The 21,653-nt window shown below is 43.3% G+C and overlaps 2 protein-coding genes across 2 annotated transcripts in view; both read right to left on the bottom strand.

Annotated features, from left to right (window-relative positions):
• The window catches only part of TPST (tyrosylprotein sulfotransferase), a 52,143-nt gene that overhangs the window by 7,223 nt on the left and 23,267 nt on the right, over positions 1-21,653 (bottom strand). The window contains exons 4-7 of the mRNA XM_086523179.1: positions 7,747-8,035; positions 7,519-7,662; positions 6,487-6,591; positions 6,245-6,392 (exon numbers count right to left, since the gene is read on the bottom strand). Coding sequence (XP_086379305.1) covers positions 6,245-6,392; positions 6,487-6,591; positions 7,519-7,662; positions 7,747-8,035 — 686 coding nt within the window. The remainder of the gene's footprint in view (positions 1-6,244; positions 6,393-6,486; positions 6,592-7,518; positions 7,663-7,746; positions 8,036-21,653) is intronic.
• Positions 9,345-21,062, bottom strand: LOC147447351 (uncharacterized). The gene is made up of 4 exons (XM_086524442.1): positions 20,472-21,062; positions 19,038-20,393; positions 9,788-10,081; positions 9,345-9,455 (listed from the first exon to the last, which is right to left on the bottom strand). Exons 1-4 carry the CDS (start codon positions 20,799-20,801, stop codon positions 9,345-9,347), a joined length of 2,091 nt encoding a protein of 696 aa, XP_086380568.1. The 5' UTR covers positions 20,802-21,062.

Raw genomic sequence — 21,653 nt, 5'->3', positions numbered from 1 at the left:
TATGTTTTGACATGATCAAAAGAACGCCAAGATTTTTCTCCACACTCATGCCGATTGCTTTTCAGAGGGCTGAAGATCAAACCATGGATCTGATACCACCGAACCAGCCACCTTATCGTGTGAGCCGAGTACAGAATGAAAAGATTATGAACCCAGTGAAAGACCTCTTGGAAAAGGGTCTTGTCCAGCATAGTACTTCACCGTATTGCTCTCCACTGTTGTGGATTTGAAGAAAGACGGATCTTGGAGAATGTGCATCGATTATAGCGCTCTCAACGAAATCACCATCAAGAACAGATTTCCGATTCCTAGGATCGATGATATACTCGACAGGTTACAGGGATCCTCGTGCTTTAGCAGGATTGACTTGAAGAGTGGATATCATCAGATCCGAATTGCGCCGGGAGACGTCTACAAGACAGCCTTTCGGACGACTTTTGGGTTATTTGAGTTTTTGGTGAGGCCTTTTGGCTTAACCAATGCTCCTGCGACATTTAACCAGATGATGGATAGGATTTTTCAAGAGTACAGGCTATTTGTTGACACTTTCTTTGATGATATCATTGTTTTCTCCAAGAATGAAGCAGACCACAGAGATCATATGCTTCAGAGATACATTTTTTTTAAAGACACTGTCTCAACAACAGGAGTGCAAATGGATCCGGCCATGATAGACACTATCTGTGATTGGCCCAATTTGAAGAATGTCCATGAAGTTGAAAGCTTCTTGGGACTGTGTTCGTACTACAGACGGTTCATTCGAAAGTTTGCAGAGGTTGCTTCCCCTTTGCATATCTTGATACAGAAAGGAATCCCTTTCTCGTGGGGATCCACAGAGGTGACTGCCTTTCAGACATTGAAAGAGAAATTGACTACAGGACCAGATTTGACTTTGCCGGACTTGCAGAAGTCATTTGAAGTATTTTGTGATGCTTATGGTCGTAGTCTGGGTGCGGTCTTGATGCAAGAAGGCCATGTCATTGCTTACGAGAGCCGATTGTTCTCTAGGCCAGAGATGACAACACAGATTTATGAGACAGAGCTTTTGGTGGTTTATCCATGCTCTTACTCAGTGGCGGCATTACCTACTCGGAGCGGATTTTACTGTCTTTACAGACCATCAGAGTTTGCACTAGTTCTTGCCACAGAAGCAGCTTTTGGAAAAGCAGATGCGGTGGGCGAACATTTTGTCACAGTTTCACTTTCAGATTGTCCATGTGCAGGGACAGAAGAAATGTGGTGGCAGATGCTTTGTCTCGGAAGCCGTTGGTTCTAGCTATTTCCGCGATACATCATAGGAGCTTCGAGGATATGGTCGATCAGTATGCCACAGATACAGATTTTGCAGATATCTTCACACAAATACGGGATGGGGAGACAGTAGCTGGATACTCCCTTCAGGAAGGCTACTTGATGAGAAAGACTATGTTGTGCGTTACACAACCGTTGCGGGAAAAGGTTATGACTGAATGCCACTGTCCACCTTTTATGGGTCACCGCGGCATTGCTACCACCATGAAGGGGTAGAGAGATACTTCTTTTGGTCGAGACTCAAAAAGAATGTGGAAGAGTTTGTGCGCAGTATGCCAAGAGGTCAAGTTTAATAGGCATAAGGCACACGAATTGTTACAGCCTTTACCCATACCCACCCGCCCCTGGGAAAATATTGAAATGGATTTCATTTTTGATCTCCCGAGAACACAGAATGATCACGATGATTTTTCGATTACATGGCACGTCTCAGACGATTGTCTCCGACAGAGACCCCAGATTTATGAGTTTGTTTTGGAAGGCAATTTGGGAGAACATCGGCACGCGGTTGCAGTTCTCGTCATCATTCCACTTGCAAACTGACGAGCAATCTGAGATTGCCAATTCAGTGGTTTTAGATTTATTGAAGTCTTGTATCTCGGATCAGAAGACTCAATGGGAAAAGAACTTACCTTTGGTGGAATTTCCCTACAATAACAAGATACACTCTTCGACGGGGAAGACGCCATTTGAGATTGTTGAAAGTGTTGCGAAGGTTCCATCCTTCCTGAGCACGAAAGATTAGATATTTGAAGCGGATGAATATTCGCGAGATTTGGATACGGCTTTTGCCAAGGTTCGCGAGACTTTGCAGAAGTCTCAAGAAGGACAGAAAAAGGAAGCGGATCGCGATCGTCGCGACTTGAAACTGAAGGAGAATGATTGGGTGCTCTTACGTTTTGAGAAGGCACGCCTAAGAAAGAAAAAGGGAAAGGAGAGGCTTTTTCCAAAGCTTAGTATGCGATACTACGACCTTTCCAAATTACTGAAAAGATAAATGATGTCTCCTTCCGATTGAAACTGCCAGATACTTGGAGGATTCACAATGCATTGCATGTGAGTCTCTTGAAACCTGTTAAGGGTGATGTACCTGATGATGGGGAGCCTGATGAGCAACCCACAATGGAAGAAAACGAGGAGACCCTTGTTCATGAACAGATTTTGGCACATACGGATACGAAGAAAGGTAAAGTCCGAAGGCGGTTCTTGGTTAAGTTCAAGAACTTTCCTGCATTTGATGTGAAGTGGATGGAGGAGGAGGACCTAGCAGATACTCCTCAGATTGTGAAACTTTACCTCGATGTTTTGGTTTAGCATAGTCTACTCCAAACGGAACCCAGAAATCCAGCTTGGCCGAAGATCTGGTGCAGTGGGATGCACAAGAGGGGAGTTACTCCGCTCCTTTGTCAACAGATGCCTTGATTTTGATACTAAAGTCACTAATGTCTCTTTGAGCTTCAGGGATACGAGAGCTGACAGTATTCTGCTGGATGACTTTATGAAATGGAATTCCTGATAATGATATTGATTTGTTCTTGACTTCTTTTGAGTGCAGGAACTGATAGCCGAAATGACTGCAGCATTTTGGTCTGATTGATCTCGAATAGACATGGTTGCAATAGGGGTTAGTCAATCGGACATCGATGAGGTTCCGAATGGACCTAGATGTGATTGCTAGCTACATTGCCGATAAATCATGGTCTAAGATCCGAATGAATGTTGAATGTCATGTGATGTCTGGTGATGTCCTGTGATGTCGTGTGTGACTGTCGATTTTGTACATGTGCAAGATGTGTGTTCCTAGTACGAAGGTACTAATAGACAGTGTCTGCTAAGACGGTTTATGGCTTTTGTCGGTTTTGCAGGCGTAATCGCGGTCGATTCAATGCTTTCAAGAGGGGGGTATGTCACAAAGTGATGACGTGGCGGACAACAGAAATTCTAATTTCTGCCAGAAACCCTAAAATTCCTGCAAACGCTAATTTCTGCCAAAAACCCTAATTTCCGGAAATCGTGGAGGCTTGGAAAAAAAAAATGATGAGCGACGCAAATTTTGCTTTTTCTCTACGCAATGAGAAAGAGAGAGAGAGAGAATGCTTTTGCTTTCAAGTTTTGACTCTCTGTGAGAGAGAGAGAGAGAGCAATTGCTTTTGATTTGAAGCTTTTGGGGCTCTACTTTTGGGCATCCCTTGTAACCTTTAAATTAGTGGTGAGGGCCTCACTTCTCGGAGCATCTCGACGCAGAGTCTGAGAGTGAATCCCAACCCACTCTCTTGTACTTTGAACTGATTAATATAAAAAGAAATACCGAAAGGGGCGCCAGTCTTTGGGGCCAATATCTCTAGGCACGGAACTCCGCCGGGCCAGTGCAAATCTATTGTGATCTGTGAATTGTTTTGAAGTGGTTATTTGGTGCTGTCGCAATTGATTCTTGACTTGGAATGTCCAAGTCTGTTACAACTGCCGCCACCAGCTTCAGCCAGAGAGAGGCTTGTGAGTGGCAGAGAGGGGCAAACAGTGCTCCCTATAATTGATTTGGACCCTTGTGTTGGAGTTCAAGTTATCGGTGTTTGGACCCGTAGGTTGGAGTTCAAGACACATGCATCTGGCAGGGACCAATCAGACGTATCTAAAAATTATGGATGTACACCAATCAATTGTTGTTGGTCGGATTAGTATAAAGTTGAGGGTAGCAAATCCAAGGTGTATCCAACATTACCGATGTTGTTGCGGTGTCCACGGTAAGAGTTTTGGCATCTCAAGTGAGCTGCCCAATGGGATCCTAATATGTCTTTTGACTTTTAGGTATATATTTTACTTATTTGTCAAAGTCTTGGTAAGGAAATTTACTGAGGTTGCTATATAAGCAACCCCTTGCCTCCATTGTGTATACACATTCAATTATTCATTGCCAAGGTTGATTGGTTCAGGAGACTCTCTCTCTCTCTCTCTCTCTCTCTCTCTCTCTCTCTCTCTCTCTCTCTCTCTCTCTCTCTCTCTCTACGCTTCCACATCGTCGACTTTGAAAAGTACAATGTCTGAGGATCCTCTTCTCTCCGCAGTGCTCCCAAGCCAATCTGAGGGGGAGAGGCCTTGGCGAAGAATGGCCCAAAAGCATTACAAGAAAAGCTCCAAGTTCTAAAAGCATTGGTCCCAAAAGCAATCAGCACTACCAGCGCAAATTGCAGCCCAAAACATGGAGGTCCGTACGTTGTGCCACGTCAGCACCCCGCCGCAAATCTAGGAAATCCATACGGCGCTGCCACATCAGTAGATCCTCGCAATCTTGGGTCCTTGCTTTATTATAATTGTTAGTGTCCCCTGGGCCCCATCGGATGCGACCCTATAAGTTGGAAGTTGGAACGACTTATAAATTGAAATCTGTCATTTTTCATCGGGGTTTGTCTTGACGACCATGCCACGTCGTCACTTTGTGACAGGACGAGAAAATAAACCGTCCAGCTTTGAAGAACTTATGAAGCACTAGTCGTGAAGCCTAACTTTTTCCGAAGCTTGCACCCTCGAGATGAATTCCGTAAAACGCAATGACATATTGATGTGGCATGCTGACGTGACAGTTCGTACGGATTTCCCTATTTCGCGTTGTTGGTGCCATGTGGCAGGCTGTACAAAATTCTGCGATTTGCGCTGCGCTAATGACGTGGCAGCTTGCGTGAGCTTTGGAATGCTGATGCTTTTGGGGGAAAGTGCTTTTGAAGTAGATGCTTTTGGGGCTCTGCTTTTGGGCATCCCTTGTACTGTTTATGAGAGTCCCTTGGGCCTCACTCTGGACGCAGAGTCTGAGAGAAGAGGACCCTCAAGAGTTGTACCTTGATGTGATCAATAATAAAGAAATACCGAAAGGGGCGCCAGTCTTTGGGGCTAGTGTTATTGGACGCAGAACTCCGCCGTGCCATGTCGACTCTCTCTCTCTCTATATTAAAGTTTAGTGATTTTGAAGTTTTTGTTCGTGTGTTGCTATTGATTTCTCGCTTGGAATGTCCACGCATGTGACACCGAGAAGAGACTTAATGGGCTACCGAAGGACCAGGCTGCAACAAGGAAGATAGCGTCAGCTAATCCACCACTTTCTGGCAATGGCAAGGGCTGAAAACTGAAAGTGTTGGGCTGCTAGGGCGGATCCCGCTTGTGTCTCACAAAGGGAAGCAAAAAGCTAGGGACGCTGGGTGCAAAACGCTAGGGCTGATCTCTGTCACTGGCTGAGAATGATCCAAAACGTTGGCTGATCTACTCCCTTTATAGGGCAAAATACTCCTTATGAACTTTTTAGGACTTAGGTAGGGCAAACTTGGAAGACAAAGTTAAAAATAAATCATTTAAAATGATTTATTAATAAACTTGACCAAGCAAAGTTTCTACGTGAAACCGTCACATATCTGCACACTCGGGAATCCAAATGTTGGATTCCTCTAACCTAAACTACATGCAAGTCATGCCAGATACCCACCGTAGTGTAACAACATCTATCAAAACGCTTGAACAAACCATTTAAGCAAGAGGGTTCCAAAGATAGAAAACCTAACCTAATTGCAGGTCCTGTGGAGAGGCTCACAAAATTGCCCATACTAATCCTCCAGGATTCTAGACACTCCTATCTAGAGATAGATACAGAATTGACTCTGGAAGTCGATGAAGCATGTTCCCGTGGCATAGAGCCATGTGCATGTGACAAATATATGCATGTGTACTCTCTCTTTGTTTCAAAAGAAAGGGGGGAGTGTTGCGGGGTTTCAGAATTTTAATTAATCCAGCAAAAACTAGGCAAGCTTTGTGATTTTAGCATATACAGCTAGACACTAACATCAAAGTCATGATAGTCATCAGCTTAAGACAGGAAAATACTTGTAGATGCTAAAACATCATTTGTTGAGGCACTTTTAAGATAGAGGTCTACAAAAGAAAAACATTTCACCTGTTTGTGTAGGAACGTCATTCCTAGAAGCAATGTCAATGGGTTGTCCGAGTGGAAGAATCTGTCCTCCAACGATATGTGCAAACAGCTTTGCAGATTCTTCATGCTTTTCTGTCAGCCCCACAAAAATCATTTTATCGATTCTCATCTGAAAAGGCAGCAAAGCAACATGTCAAATGAATGACATCTGAAGTTTGGAAAATAGATATTACTTGCAAGCCCAAGAATGATTCAAACAACACCTTAGCTACATTCAGAATGTGAAGACCAAGATCTGGATAGTCAATCACACAGTTTCGAATCTTCCCTGCTTCTTTGATATAAGAGTTGTTAGTCAATCCAGTAACCTACAAATACAGAGGTTTAAAAGATCATCAATTGAACTAAGAGTAACAGCATCTCCGATTCAAGTGTAATAAGCCATTAAACAAATGTTAAGAGGGTCAGGATTCATAATGCAAGAGGGGAGTCTTAGCAACAGAAATCAAGAGCACAAGAAACATTTAAGTTGCAAAGCACTTTTCATTCTCATAGAGGACGTACAATAATCCATCACTCTCCTACTGCTCTTGCTACACATGATAACCAAGACAGCTTTGCCCATGGAGACTTGCATGTATCTGCATGCACAATGAAGCGGCCGCATGCCAGCTTCAGCTTCAGAATGAATGTGCTGAGCAGAGACAAAGACAAAGGGGAGGTGATGGCCTGCAACACTTACATGGGCACTGAAATAGTCACCTATCAAAGAGGAGGGCAGCCACCCCATGATAGTGATCAGACACCCACCGAAGTAAGAGGTATCAAAAGTTCAAACCCCAATTACCCAAAAAAACGAGGATGCCCACCCTTTGCCATCAAACAAGGGCAAATGGATACGTACACACCCAAACGCAAGCACACATCTCCAGTAAAAAAACACGAAAAGTACATGGAAATGATTAGGGACACTCATTCCAATGCTTAGAAATAGCTCTTCTTTGTGTCACGTTGTTTTAAGGATCACGAAATGACTTTGGAAATACATGAATACATGAAATAGAGAACCCAGTTTCTTACAACAATGAGTCTCATGCTAATCTCAATGTCTGTGAGCAAAATATTTAGCACTCCATAAACATAACACTGAATGCAATTCGTATTAATAATGAAACTGCATGGGGTAAGAACTTATAATTTATTCCTAATTTCCTAGAAGGTCCTCAGAGAATATCATGTGATAATGTCCTAGAAAACAGGAGCAAAATGAAAACGACAGGGATACTGCCAATCACCTGGAAGGTAGCACCATTGTGCACTATATCTACAACCATAGGTTGATGTATGAACTCGTGCAAAGGCATCACAAACGAGCTTGCATCATAGTTTGAAAATCCCAAAGGTAACGGATCAGCACCTCCTGATAGTCTAAGCTTCTCCTGCATATAGTAACCATTTTAACATAAAGAAACTGCAAAAGGTGGACTTCAAAAAGCTTAGCTCCACTGATGAACTGTACATACACGCTCGAAAAGATCGTCTCGCATCCACGGTACAAGATGACTCCATGGCCAAATACTTAAAGTACTAGATCCGGTGCTTTTTGACGTCTTTGCAGCCGTGACCTGTGTCTTTGGCTTTATCCGCAGGTTACGTGCGAAAAAACGTGCAGCCACCTCAACTGAGAATTCATAAGCACTGAAGACCCTGTCCACGGGATGCCGAATATTTGTAACTATTGAGGTAGATTCTGCCGGCAATTTCGTAAGGATGCTATAATCATCATGGTTTACAAGTAATTTGCAATGGTCACTGCACAATCACAGAAACAACTCAATAATAGTGTCTTTTATGATTCGAACAAGGCTAAAATTGAGAACAGCAGAAAATTCTCAATGATTAAACAGCATACTATGGGTATCTGAGACAAACAAAATGAACCAACTAAGGACATCTGACAACAATATCTAGACTTGAAGGCTAAGTGCGATGAATCTGCCCCAAAAGACTCACCTATGCTGGCCAATTTCTTCTTCTTTGCAAACACAGGGTTAAGGTGCCCTTGCCTGACCACACTATTGCAGATATGAGGGCGGTAGCAGGAGAAAATTGCAGGCTGATCTGCTGCCTTCCCAATGTGGAAAACTCAAGGCCCAGAACAGGGCTGCGATGTACTAATGAAAACATCAGGCAGGGAAACGGGGTGAGGCCACTAGCTGCACCTTCTGCAACTCCGGTCTTCAGTGGCTTGTGAGACAAATGAGGCCCTGGGGCTCTTTTATACCAGTTTTGGGTGAGTTTCTAACTTGATCAAATTTCATAGAACTCACGGAAGTTCATTGTGCCACGTGTCTTGGTTCGACCGACACCAAGTGTACGTGCAAAGATATCGGTGGGTAAGACATGCACATGCTCACACTGTACACAAATCATGCTTTTTTCACTTTTTCTGGAGTAAAGGATCGGAGGAAAGCCTTGCAGATTCTACAACAATTCGACAACATCTATGCTTTAGGAGAAGAATTAAACGGAAGAATCAAAGATTTCTCGAGGAGCGGGATTTCTCAAGGATAATGCTATGTAGTGGTGGAGTTCAATCGCAACACAACCGCATGTTCCAAGGACATTGCAAGCTTTCAAGCCAATTTTTGCACGCAAATATAAGACCTCTCTGTTTGAAGTCCAAATTTTTGTTAGAATGGGGCAACTTGAAAATGCTTGCCATGGAGACCATTGAAGACTACAACCAAAGGTTTCTCGACGTCTACCTTCCGGTGTCTTTTTTCAAGATGGTTCCTTTGGAGGACCAATGTGAGCGATATACCATTGGACTGCCATCATCTCTACAGGAATACTGTCTATCTAAACAAGTATCAACAATGCAAGAGCTTATGGACCATGCCGCGCTCGGCTACAAGCTTATGAAAGGGAAGCTCAGGTTTACCACAAAACAAACTCCAGCAAGCAATCAAAATTCTCGCCAACAACAAACAAATCCCGCGGATACTCGTGAAAGTCAACCTCAAAGGCCTCGTTTGACATAGCGTCAACGAGAAACCCTGTTACAAAAAGGCCGATGCTTTGAATGTTTTCAAACCGGGCATACTTTCAATTCATGTCCTCAAAAAGCCTCGACGTCTTCAGAGCAACCTCCCGCTCCAACAGTAAATAGATCCCCACAGCCACCTCCGCCTAAGAGAGCTAGACCTGCCATTGGACTTGTACCTGATATCTATGAATCGTGCATAGCTCATGACAAAGTGAACGACTTGAAAGCCATGATCTTCTGTGACTAAAGAGCTACCGAGAATTTGGTCCATCCCGAATTCCTCAAGCAAATGGATTTTGATTATGATTCACAGGGAGGAGAACTTCAAGCCGAGCTAGCCACGAGGCAAACTCAGAGGTGGTACCGCTCATTGGTGCTCTTCCGGTAACTATCCGAGGATACCAAGGAAAAGCCGATTTCCACATCATGAAATCGGACAATTGCGATGCTCTATTGGGCATGCCTTGACACGACAACAATGACACGACACTTCAAAGCCAAAACCGTACGATTACCTTGATGCAAAAGGATAGCCAGTCGTCCTCAAAGTTCGGTTGTCCGAACAAAAACCCAGATAAAGTCTCTTCCTTCTTCCGTATGGCACTCCCAGAATTTCTGGCGGCATCTATCAATTCATCACTCGACCTTAAAGCCATACTTCGACCTGAGCGTTTTCGACATGCGATCAATGACCACCGGATGGCCAAAGCTTTTCCTTTTGCAGGTACTACTTCAATGGGAACTCGATAAGTTGATCCACCCACACGTTTGGTTTCTGTGACTACATCGGGAGTTACCCCACGCACTTCCTGTCGCAGAACAGACAGTGGGTTCCTATTTGTCTTTTATCTAATCCGCTTCATAGGTATTTTTAACTAAAGGAAACAAAACCCACTAAACGAACAACTACTAATATTTCCTCACTATATATTAATATTCGTTCTGAACTCGGAACGCTCAAAATTAAAGTAGCAAATAAAATTAATTCATGCGTAAATTGTACTTTTATTTTGTTGCTTCCTTTTGTTTGTTCCCGACATTCATGGCAATTTCTTAGCAAGCAAATGAATTTTCTAGTTTTTTTGTAGTTAGATACTTTTGAACTTTGTTTGAGAAGGTATTCTTTGAAATTGGTTGGAATGGAAAGTATCTCATTTAAACTTGTCTTGGTGCCAATTTGAGAATTGTTTGACTCTGGTTTTAATATTGGTTTCAATGATTTGTGATTTAATCCCGGGTGATGTGTCACACGGCTGACGTGTCAAGCCACTGAAGAACGGAGCCACTGTGCAGATCCCGACTGAGGGGCCTAAACCCTAAGAATAAGCAGATGAAGAAGAAGAAGTCCTACCAACTTATGGGACCCCGTCCGATGGGGCCCAAATGACAAGAGAATAAAATAAAGCAAGACCCACACACACACTCAAAGACTTGCGCAGAAACTGATGACGTGGCAGTTGTACGAACAAGCTGGAATTTTTTGATGGCTGTTGACGTGGCAGAACTGTACAGATTTCCGCATTTCACGCTAACAACCTGTACGGATTTTTGTGATTTGCGTTGCTTGATTTTTTGTCACAAGACGAGCACCACGTGCCAATAGAAAAGAACAGAATAAACACATTTTTAGCACTTCAATAACAACTAAATTGAAAGAGAGAGAGCACACACAATACGAAGTGGCGAAATTCCGACCCAGAGAGTATTGGCCCCAAACCTTGGCAACCCTTTCGGTATTTCTTTATATTACTTGAACTCAACACAACGCCAGTACTCGCGCTCTGCACCTTCTCACTGAAGTGTACCAGAGAATGAGCCCTAGCCTCATATTTAAAGGCCCTTGGCCATAAAAAGCAGTTACATGAAAATTCTTGTACTCAAAAGCAACTGGTCCAAAAAGCTGGCGCTGGAAATCAGCCAACACAAATCACGGAAATCCATACAGGCTGTCAACGCGAAACGTGGCAATCCCTAAAGGTTGCCACCTCAGTAGTCAACGCAAAATCCGAGTTGTCCGTACAGCTGCCACATCATCACTTTATGCACGACTTTGGCTTCTCCTCTCAGCTCTTTTGATCAAGGAGTTGGCTTCTCCTTTCGTCCAGATCGGAACTTTTGATATTCCAGCGTAGTAAAATTAACCATCACACCCAAACCATGTTGATCTTCCACGAGCGTCTAGATGCACTCAAATTACATATTCAAGCAATCTCATCCAGTTAGGAATATTCAATAGTTGGCACATCACAATGCAACATAAATGCTCACATATACATGTTACAAGACATAACAAACAGCGCCGCAGAGCACTCCTTTGAGACGAACGGTCTGCGGTATGAAGCTACTCAACAACTACCTCGTCACTCCCCCACAAATAACCTAAAAAGGTCCGGGCCATAAACTCAGAGGACTGTACAAACCAAACGCTCCCCAGACCGCAGTCTACGTCGCTTGGATTCAAGAATACAACCAAACGCTCCCCAATCATCGGTCTGCGTCATTCGAAGGTTTTCTAGCATACAACGGAACACTCCCCAGACATCGGCCTGCGTCGTTCCAAGGTTCAAACAATACCAAAACAGTATTTCTCACTTCTCCACCCGGGAGTAAAATCACCAACCAATGAAACCAGTATTAAAACCATAGTCAAACAGTTCAAATCAGCACCAAGACAGGTGTAAAACAGATAGCATCCATTTCAAACAAATTTCAAACAATACTTTCTCAAACAATGTTAAAAAGTATCTAACTATAAAACAACTAGAGAGTTCATTCAGCGTTTTGTTCGCACAACCGAACTTTGAGGATAATTGGCCTGCCCTTCTGTATCACGATGATGGTTCGGTTCTTGTCGTGACAGGGCATGCCCAACAAAACGTCGCAGTTGCCCAACTTCATAATGTGGAAATGGCTTTTCCATGATGATAATCTTGGATAGTCACTGGAAGAGCACCAATGAGCAGTACCACTTTTTGAGTTTGCCCCATGGCTAGCTCAGTTTCAACTTCTCCACCCTCTGCATCATAATCAAAATGCATTTGCTTCAAGAATTCTGGATGGATGAAGTTCTCCATAGCTCCGAGGTCAAAGAAGATCAAGGCTTTCAAGCCGTTGACTCTTCCATAAGCTCTGCATAATCGACAGTCAGTGTCTGCTAAGATGGTTTATGGCTTTTGTCGATTTTGCAGGCGTAATCGCGGTCGATTACAATGCTTTCAAGAGGGGGGTATGTAACAAAGTGATGACGTGGCTACTAACAGCAGAAATCCTAATTTCTGCCAGAAACCCTAAAATTTTTGCAAACCCTAAAATCTGTCAAAAACCCTAATTTTGCAGAAACCCTAACTGCTGGCTGAAACCCTAAAAGTTGCCAGTGCCACGTGGCAGCAGCAGTATGAATTCTGAAAAAAGCGGACTACGCATGGGGGGGGGGGGGGGGGGGGGGAGAGAGAGAGAGAGAGAGCGACGCTATTTGCGTTTTTTTTTTGGCTACGCATGGGGGAGAGAGAGAGAGAGAGAGAGAGAGAGAGAGAGAGAGAGAGAGAGAGAGCATCATTGCTTTTATTTTATTAAAAGCCACACAGAGAGAACTTGTGAGAGAGAACACTTGCTTTTGATTTTGAAAGCTTTTGGGGCTCTGCTTTTGGGCATCCCTTGTAACTCTAAATAAGTGGTTTGGGCATTCACTTCTCAGAGCATCTGGACGCAGAGTTTGAGAGTGTATCCCGACCCACTCTCTTGTACTTTGAACTGATTAATACAAAAAGAAATACCAAAAGGGGCGCCAGTCTTTGGGGCCAAGCTCTGATACCACTGTAACAGACTTAGACACTCCAAGTCAAGAATCAATCGCGACAGTACCAAATAACCACTTCAAACAATTCACAGATCACAATAGATTTGCACTGGCCCGGAGGAGTTCCGTGCCTAGAGATATTGGCCCCAAAGACTGGCACCCCTTTCGGTATTTCTTTTTGTATTAATCAGTTCAAAGTACAAGAGAGTGTTATTGACAGATTTAGCAAACAGGCTCATTTCATTTCAGTGAAGAAAACAGTCAAGCCGGATCACTTAGCGAGACTGTTTGTGGCCAAGATCTTCAGATTACATGGCATGCATGCCTGAGACGATTGTCTCCGACAGAGACCCTAGATTTACGAGTTTGTTTTGGAAGGCAATTTGGGAGAACATTGGCACACGGTTGCAGTTCTCGTCATCGTTCCACCCGCAGACTAATGGGCAATCTGAGATTGCAAATTCAGTGGTTCTAGATTTATTGAAGTCTTATATCTCAGATCAAAAGACTCAATGGGAAAGATACTTACCTTTGGTGGAATTTGCCTACAATAACACGATACACTCTTCGATGGGGAAGGCGCCATTTGAGATTGTTGAAGGTGCTGCGAAGGTTCCACCCTTCCTCAGCACGAAAGATTAGATATTTGAAGCGTTCGCGAGATTTGGATATGGCTTTTGCCAAGGTTCGCGAGACTTTGCAGAAGTCTCAAGAACGACAGAAAAAGGCAGCGGATCGCCATCGTCGCGACTTGAAATTGAAGGAGGATGATTGGGTGCTCTTACATTTTGAGAAGGCACGCCTCAAAAAGAAAAAGGGAAAGGAGAAGCTTTTTCCAAAGCTTAGTATGCGATACTATGGACCTTTCTAGATCACTGACAAGATAAATGATGTCTCCTTCCGATTGAAACTGCCAGATACTTGGAGGATTCACAATGCATTGCATGTGAGTCTCTTGAAACCTTTTAGGGGTGATGTGCCTGATGATGGGGAGCCTGATGAGCAACCCGAAGTGGAAGAAAACGAGGAGACCCTTGTTCCTGAACAAATTATGGCACATAGCGATACGAAGAAAGGTAAAGTCCGAAGGCGGTTCTTGGTTAAGTTCAAGAACTATCCTGCATTTGATGCGAAGTGGATGGAGGAGGAGGACCTAGCAAATACTCCTCGGACTGTGAAACTTTACCTCGATGCTTTGGTTTAGCATAGTCTACTCCAAACGAAACCCAGGAATTCAGCTTGGCCGAAGATCTGGTGCAGTGGGATGCACAAGAGGGGAGTTACTCCACTCCTTTGTCAACAAATGCCTTGATTTTGATATTAAAGTCACTGATGTCTCTTTGAGCTTCAGGGATACTGAGAGCTGACAGTATTCTGCCGGATGACTTTATGAAATGGAATTCCTGATAATGATACTAATTTGTTCTTGACTTCTTGAGTGCAGGAACTGATAGCCGAAATGAGTGCAGCATTTTGGTCTGATTGATCTCGAATAGACATGGTTGCAATAGGGGTTAGTCAATCAGACATCGATGAGGTCTCGATGAGGTCCCGATTGGACCTAGATGTGATTGCTAGCTACATTGCCAATAAATCATGGTCTAAGATCCGAATGAATGTTGAATGTCATGTGATGTCCTGTGATGTCGTGTGATGTGACTGTCGATTTGGTACATGTGCTAGATGTGTGTTCCTAGTACGTAGGTACTAACAGTCAGTGTCTGCTAAGACGGTTTATGGCTTTTGTCGGTTTTGCAGGCGTAATCACGGTTGATTACAACGCTTTCAAGAGGGGGGTATGTCACAAAGTGATGACGTGGCTACATAACAGAAACCCTAATTTCTACAAAAAAACCCTAATTTTGAAGAAACCCTAATTTTTGGAAACCCTAACCCTAACTGCTGGTTGAAACCCTAAGTGGCTGAAAAACCCTGTAAGCTAGCGCCAGTGCCACGTGGCAGCAGTTTCCGGAAATTGTGGAGGTTGGGAAAAAGCAACCAGCGACACTACAAATGCTTTGAGAGAGAGAGAGAGAGAGAGAGAGAGAGAGTTTGCTTTGTTTACTTGCTCTCTTGAGATAGAGAGAGAGAAACTGCTTTTGATTTTAAGCTTTTGGGGCTCTGCTTTGGGCATCCCTTGTAACATTTAAATACGCGGATTAGGGCTCACTTCTAAGAGCATCTGGACACAGAATCTGAGAGTGAAACCCTAACCGCTCTTTGTACTTTGACAATTGATTTAATACATAAAGAAATACCGAAAGGGGCGCCAGTCTTTGGGGCCATTCTTGACTTGGAGTGTCCAAGTCTGTTACAGCATAGCCAAAAAAAAAAGCATTTGTAGCGTTGCTGGTTGCTTTTTCCCAACCTCCACAATTTTCGGAAATTGCTGCCATGTGGCACTGGCGCCAGCTTTTAGGGTTTTTCAGCCACTTAGGGTTTCAGCCAGCAGTTAGGGTTAGGGTTTCCAGAAATTAGGGTTTCTATAAAATTAGGGTTTCTGGCAAAAATTAGGTTTTCTGCTGTCGGTAGCCACGTCATCACTTTGTGACATAATTCATTAGAACTCTCGAGGTGTATATCATAAATATCGGGTACAATAGGTCTAGCCCTCTTAGCTGGGTGGCCCCGAGGATCTGTCTGACGTGGGAGCAGAGGGTTGCTCTGAGGACGTCGAGGCTCGCTAAGGACATGTATTGTACGTTGATGAGCGCGCGGCGGTGTGTGCAAGTGAAAGAGCACGCGAGGAAGTGCAGTGTGTGTGCAGAGAGGGGAGGCGAAGAGCAGCAGGAGAGAAAGCGCTAGCAGAAGAAGAGGGAGAGAGAGAGAGCTCACGTTTTTGGGAAAAACTCAATAAGTGAGTTTTGGGTTTTCCCACTTTTATTATAGGGAAAATTACCAAAATACCCCTCTAATTTGAGGAAATTCCCAAAATACCCCTCAAATTTCAAAAATTCCCAAAATACCCTTGTATCTATTTTTGTTGGAATGTTCAAGATTTTCTAATCTTCATTCGTTTTTGACAATTGAGATCCGTTTTTGAGTGCTCAGCATGTAATTTGTCACCAGTTACGATCGCAAAAAAGGCAATTATGTCTAAAAATAATGAAGCAATTCATCTCCAAAGCCTACGTAACCAACTCAAATTGTAGTTTTAGCATCTTGTACGATAGACAATCACTCTTCTTGTGAAGACCAACAAAAGAATTTATTTTTCGAGAAATTTAGTCTCACAACCAGGGGTATTTTGGGAATTTTGGAAAATTTGAAGGGCATTTTGGGAATTTATGACAAAATATCAAGGGCATTTTGGGAATTTTTGAAACTTGAGGGGTATTTTGGGAATTTCCTCAAATTAGAGGGGTATTTTGGTAATTTCCCCTTTATTATAAGTGACCTTTAAAAAATGTGTCCAGGTTCAATATGAACCTGGACAAAGTATAAAAATGTACAAAAAGGGGTTATTCAGGCCTTTAACCCAACAACCTCCCACTTAAAGGCATAAATGGCGCCTTTAAGCTACGTGACTCCCACCATCTCTATGCATAGATGATGTTGTGCTTTGGGTAAGCACTTAGTGAGAGCATCGGCTGGATTTTGTGATGTATGGACCTTAACCAATGTAATAAGGCCATCCTCAAGCACTTCTCGTATGAAGTGATACCGCACATCAATATGCTTTGTGCGTGCATGAAACATGGCGTTCTTTGCCAGACATATGGCACTATGGCTATCACAACCAAGCATAGGTGCCTTGGCAGGCAAACCAAACTCACTGCATAGGCGTGCTAACCAAATAGCTTCTTTGGAAGCCTCAGTGGCTGAAATATATTCAGCCTCTGTCGTAGACAATGCAACAATCTTTTGCAATCTAGAACACCATGAAACAGCACCTCCCACAAGAGTAAATACATAGCCACTTGTGGATTTCCGTGTATCCACATCACCAACCATGTCAAAGTCACAAAATCCCTTCAACTCCATTGGTCCTTTACCATAGCAGAGACATTTGTTTTTAGTCCCTTTCAAGTACCTCATAATGGACTTCACTGCATCCCAATGCAACCTGCCTGGATTAGCCATAAACCGGCTCACAACTCCCACTGCATGGGCTATGTCAGGCCTAGTAGCAACCATAGCATACATAAGTGAACCACAAGCTGAAGCATAAGACACACTTTGCATGTCATTGGCTTCTTCCTTTGACTTGGGACAATCATCCTTGGAAATTTTAACATATGGCTGTAATGGCACACCAAGAGGCTTTGCTTCAGCCATGTTAAATCTGTCTAGCACCTTTTCAATGTACTTTTCTTGCGACAAATACAATAGGCGCTTGTCTCTTTGCCGAGTAACACGCACTCCAAGTATATGTTCAGCTGCCCCAAGGTCTTTCATTGAAAACGCAGATTTCAGCTGCCCTTTAAGAGCATCAACAGTGCTTCTTTTCTTTGCAGCTATCAACATATCGTCTACATAGAGCACAAGAATGATAGGGCTGCCATCCTCATCACGTTTGGTATACAAACAATGGTCTGCATGGCTTCTTTTGTAACCATGTTTAAGCATGAAGCCATCAAACTTCTTGTACCACTGTCTATATGATTGTTTCAGCCCATACAAGCTTCTATTGAGCATACATACCAAATGTTCCTTGCCAGGGATAACAAAACCCTCGGGTTGCTTCATGTAAAGCTCTTCTTCCACATCACCATGCAAGAAAGCGGTGTGTACATCCATTTGGTCCATTTCCAAATCAAGAGCAGCCACAATGGCAAACAATACACGCAAAGTGGTCATCTTCACAACAGGAGAGAACACTTCCTGAAATTCTATGCCCTTGGTTTGAACATATCCCTTTGCCACAAGCCTTGCCTTATACTTGGGTTTTGCATCAACAGTCTTGATTTTATACACCCATTTATTAGGAATAGCCTTCCTTCCTTTGGGCAATTCAACCAAATCCCAAGTATGATTAGCATGCAAAGCTTTAATCTCTTCCTGCATAGCAAGCTCCCACTTGTCGCTGTGCTCACATATCTTTGCCTCTTTATACGTAAGAGGCTCTCCCTCATCTGTCAACATAATGTAATGCAAAGAGGGTCATATCGACTCACAGGCCGTCTTTGACGAGTAGACCGCCTCACCCAGTGATCCACATTATCCGGCAATGGGTTTAAATCAGGTGGCACTACAAAATCATCAACAATGGGCTGCTGTACATCATTTTCAGCACCATTTTCAGCATTGTTTCTTGGCTGCAAATGCCCTTCAGGAGCCTCAATTTGCTGTCCAACATCATCTGGCTCAAACACCACTGGATCATCTACATTTTCAGCCATTTGTGGTGCATCCTGAGGGTCAAAAATAGGCCTAACAAGTGGCTGGTCATGCTGAAATTTCACCCTTTTATGGTCATGCTTTGAGGCACAATTGTTTTGAAGCAACCTTGCCTCATTAAAAACAACATTCCGACTGCGTACAACCCTTTTGAACTGAGGTAACCAAAACCTGTAACCCATTTCGCCTTCTTCACCATATCCCATGAAGAGGCCTTTAATGGACTTTGCATCTAGTTTACTCCTCAACTCAGGTCTAACATGCACAAAAGCTTCGCAACCAAAAATGCGTAAGTGATCATATGAAGCAGGCTTGCCAGACCAAACCTCTTCAGGGATGTCACCTTTCAAAGACATGTGAGGGGATCGATTGCATATATGCACTGCAGTTTTCAAAGCTTCTCCCCAAAATCCATGAGAGAGATTAGCTGTGGACAGCATGCATCTCACCCTCTCACAAAGTGTCCTATTGAATCTTTTAGCCACACCATTAGAAGAGGGGCTGTATGGCATAGTAAGCTCCCTCTTAATGTCCAAATTTTCACAAAACTTGTTAAATTCAGCACTTGTGTACTCCCCCCCATTGTCTGTACGCAAGCATTTTAGCTTTTTACCAATTTGGGTGGTCACAAATGCATGAAATCTCTTAAACGCAGCAAAGGCTTCATCCTTAGACTTAAGCAAATAAACCCAAATTTTCCTAGAATGATCATCAACAAAGGAGACAAAATAATATGCACCACCCATAGACTTAGTAGGCATGCTACATACATCGGAATGTACAAGATCAAGCACACAAGATTTACGAGAGACACCAGAGTAATAAGAACGCTTTACTTGCTTGCCATATTGACATTCATTACAAAAGTCAAGCTTTGTGCCTTTAGCATCAAGCTTGTTCAAAGTACAAAGCTTAGAAAGGCCCTTTTGGCTCATATGGCCAAGCCTCTTGTGCCACAACTCCATGTGAGAGTTAATTTCAGCCAATGCAATAAACTTGTCCAACACGGCCTTTCCATGCATGCAGTAAAGTATCCCTTTCTTTGTGCCCTTTACAATCAGCCTTGAGCCTTTAGGCATTTTCCATGACCCTCTCTCAAACAAGATGTTGTAACCATGCATATCCATCTGACCAACAGAAAGCAGACTCTTCTTGATTCCCGGCACATATCGAACATCATGCAAGACAAGCTCATTTGTGCCATCTATGGAGAGATGCACAGTGCCAATACCCTCAATGGAACATGCATGATTGTTTCCAAGGTATACATGGCCACGCTTGCCCGCATCAAAAGTAGAGAAACACTCCTTGATAGGAGTCACATGAAATGAAACACCGGAATCAAAAATCCAAGTCTGGGACAATGCATCATTCACAGTTAACAACGCATCAATAAGATCACTCTTAGTGATCTGCATGTCCTGTGTATGAACATAGAGAGAGGCATCAAACTCATGAGCATCATCAGCTGACAAAGTAGCACATAGGATGTCCTCTACATATGACAACTCCTCAACAACAACACTAGAGACCACATTGGCCTTCTCCTTGTCCTTAGAGTTGTCCTGTGCATCTGTCTTGACTTCTTTCTTCTCTTTCTTTTTGTCTCCGCCATTCTTCTTTCTTTCTAACTCTGCTTTATAATACCTGCAATCGGGCTTCTTGTGACCTTTCCTACCACATTGATAGCATGTCACATCACCCTTGCCTTTGCTGGCATTTCCCCTTTCCTTGCTCTTACTCTTACTCCTCTGTGCATAGTTATTCTTCTTCTCTGTCCTGCCTCTAACGATGTTGGCTAAGCTGCCTCCCTCTCCAACTGCTTTCCTCCTGATTTCCTCATTGAGAATAGAACCCCTAACACCATCAAAGGTCAGATTGGGGCTATTAGACAATGAAACCACCAATGTCTCCCAAGAATCAAGTAGGGTCATAAGCAACGAGATAGCTTTCAGCTTATCATCAAAGGGAGGCATGCTTGAATCCTGCAACTGCAACAAAGTACCTGTAAACGACGACAAGTGCTCTGCAGCGCTCTTTGACTCATCCAATTGTATGCCAACAAGTTTTCGCATCAAATGCACTTGATTGACCGGCGTTGTATTTTCATACGTTGCCTTCAACTTTGCCCACAAACTAAAAGCAGTCATAAGACCTTTGAGATCTACCAAGATCTCGTCAGAAACGGCCATCTTTATGTAAGTAATGACCTTCTTGTTCAAAGTGGCCCATGCATCATCAGACATGTCCTCTGGCTTGTGTTCCTCTAATGCCCTATCACAGTCTTTAAGGAAGAGAATTCCTTGAATTCTGTCCTTCCATAGGTCAAAACCTGTACCTTCGAAGCGCCGGATCTCAAAGAGATTCTTCACGTCCGAGGAGGATGACGCCATAGTTGCACAAAAGGAGAGCTAACTTGCTGAAATTTTGGGCAAAACGCACCAAAAACGAAGTACAGCCTCACAGGAGTGTGTACAACAACTCCAAATAGTCACAGGAGCAATTCGAGGCAAAACGGGTCAGTTTAGGCACAAAAATTGAGTTCTGAATTTTTTGCGCAGAAAATTTGAGCGAGCTAATTTGTGCCCAAAAACAACAATTTTGATTGTTTTTACCCTCACAGGACATACATAAGGCTAAAACACAGCCTTTAGAAGCATGTGAGCACAAAAACCCCAATTTGTAGCATCAAAATTGCATGAAATTGAGCCACAAATAGTCATACATAGACAAAATTTGTCAAACGTGCGTAGATTGCATCAATTTGCACTTTCCCCAATGTAATCGCACCATAAAAACACTTGCAAAAACCTGCGTAAATTTGAAATTTGCTTAAAACACTTGTTTTAGAGCTTGTTTTTCAGCAATTTCAAGGTTTCCGGGTAGCGGGGACTTAGCAAAAGTATTCCCACACCTTAATACATCATTTGCAAAACCTGTATTTTCGTTGTCATAACCTGTAATTTCCTGTTTTTGACCTAATTTCAGCTTGTTTTAGGTCAATTTGGGTTGCCGGGAGCTCTCTAGTGTCCGGGGACGATCCCTTGGCGATGAAACAGCAACTCTTCGCGTCAAAGTTGATCCTCTTGGCTGAAAATCAGCATTTGCAGGTTTTGGGCCAAACCCTAAATGGGCTTTGATACTAGTTGATGAGCGCGTGGCGGTGTGTGCAAGTGAAAGAGCACGCGAGGAAGTGCAGTGTGTGTGCAGAGAGGGGAGGCGAAGAGCAGCAGGAGAGGAAGCGC

Source organism: Adiantum capillus-veneris, chromosome 11 (assembly GCF_014529385.1).
Source record: "Adiantum capillus-veneris isolate H3 chromosome 11, ASM1452938v2, whole genome shotgun sequence".
NCBI lineage: Eukaryota > Viridiplantae > Streptophyta > Polypodiopsida > Polypodiales > Pteridaceae > Adiantum > Adiantum capillus-veneris.
Note: the sequence above shows the minus strand (reverse complement) of the source record. Positions and strands in the feature narration are given on the sequence as shown.

Bases quoted from the DNA above. Each gene is read 5' to 3' on its own strand.
- LOC147447351 (XM_086524442.1), bottom strand. From the start codon at position 20,801: ATGGCGTCATCCTCCTCGGACGTGAAGAATCTCTTTGAGATCCGGCGC. The intron at 20,394-20,471 runs GTTGGCATACAA...TTGCAGTTGCAG, and splicing joins TGCATTTGATGCGAAAACTT to GATTCAAGCATGCCTCCCTT. The intron at 9,456-9,787 runs GTAATCGTACGG...CACGATTCATAG, and splicing joins GGCTATCCTTTTGCATCAAG to ATATCAGGTACAAGTCCAAT.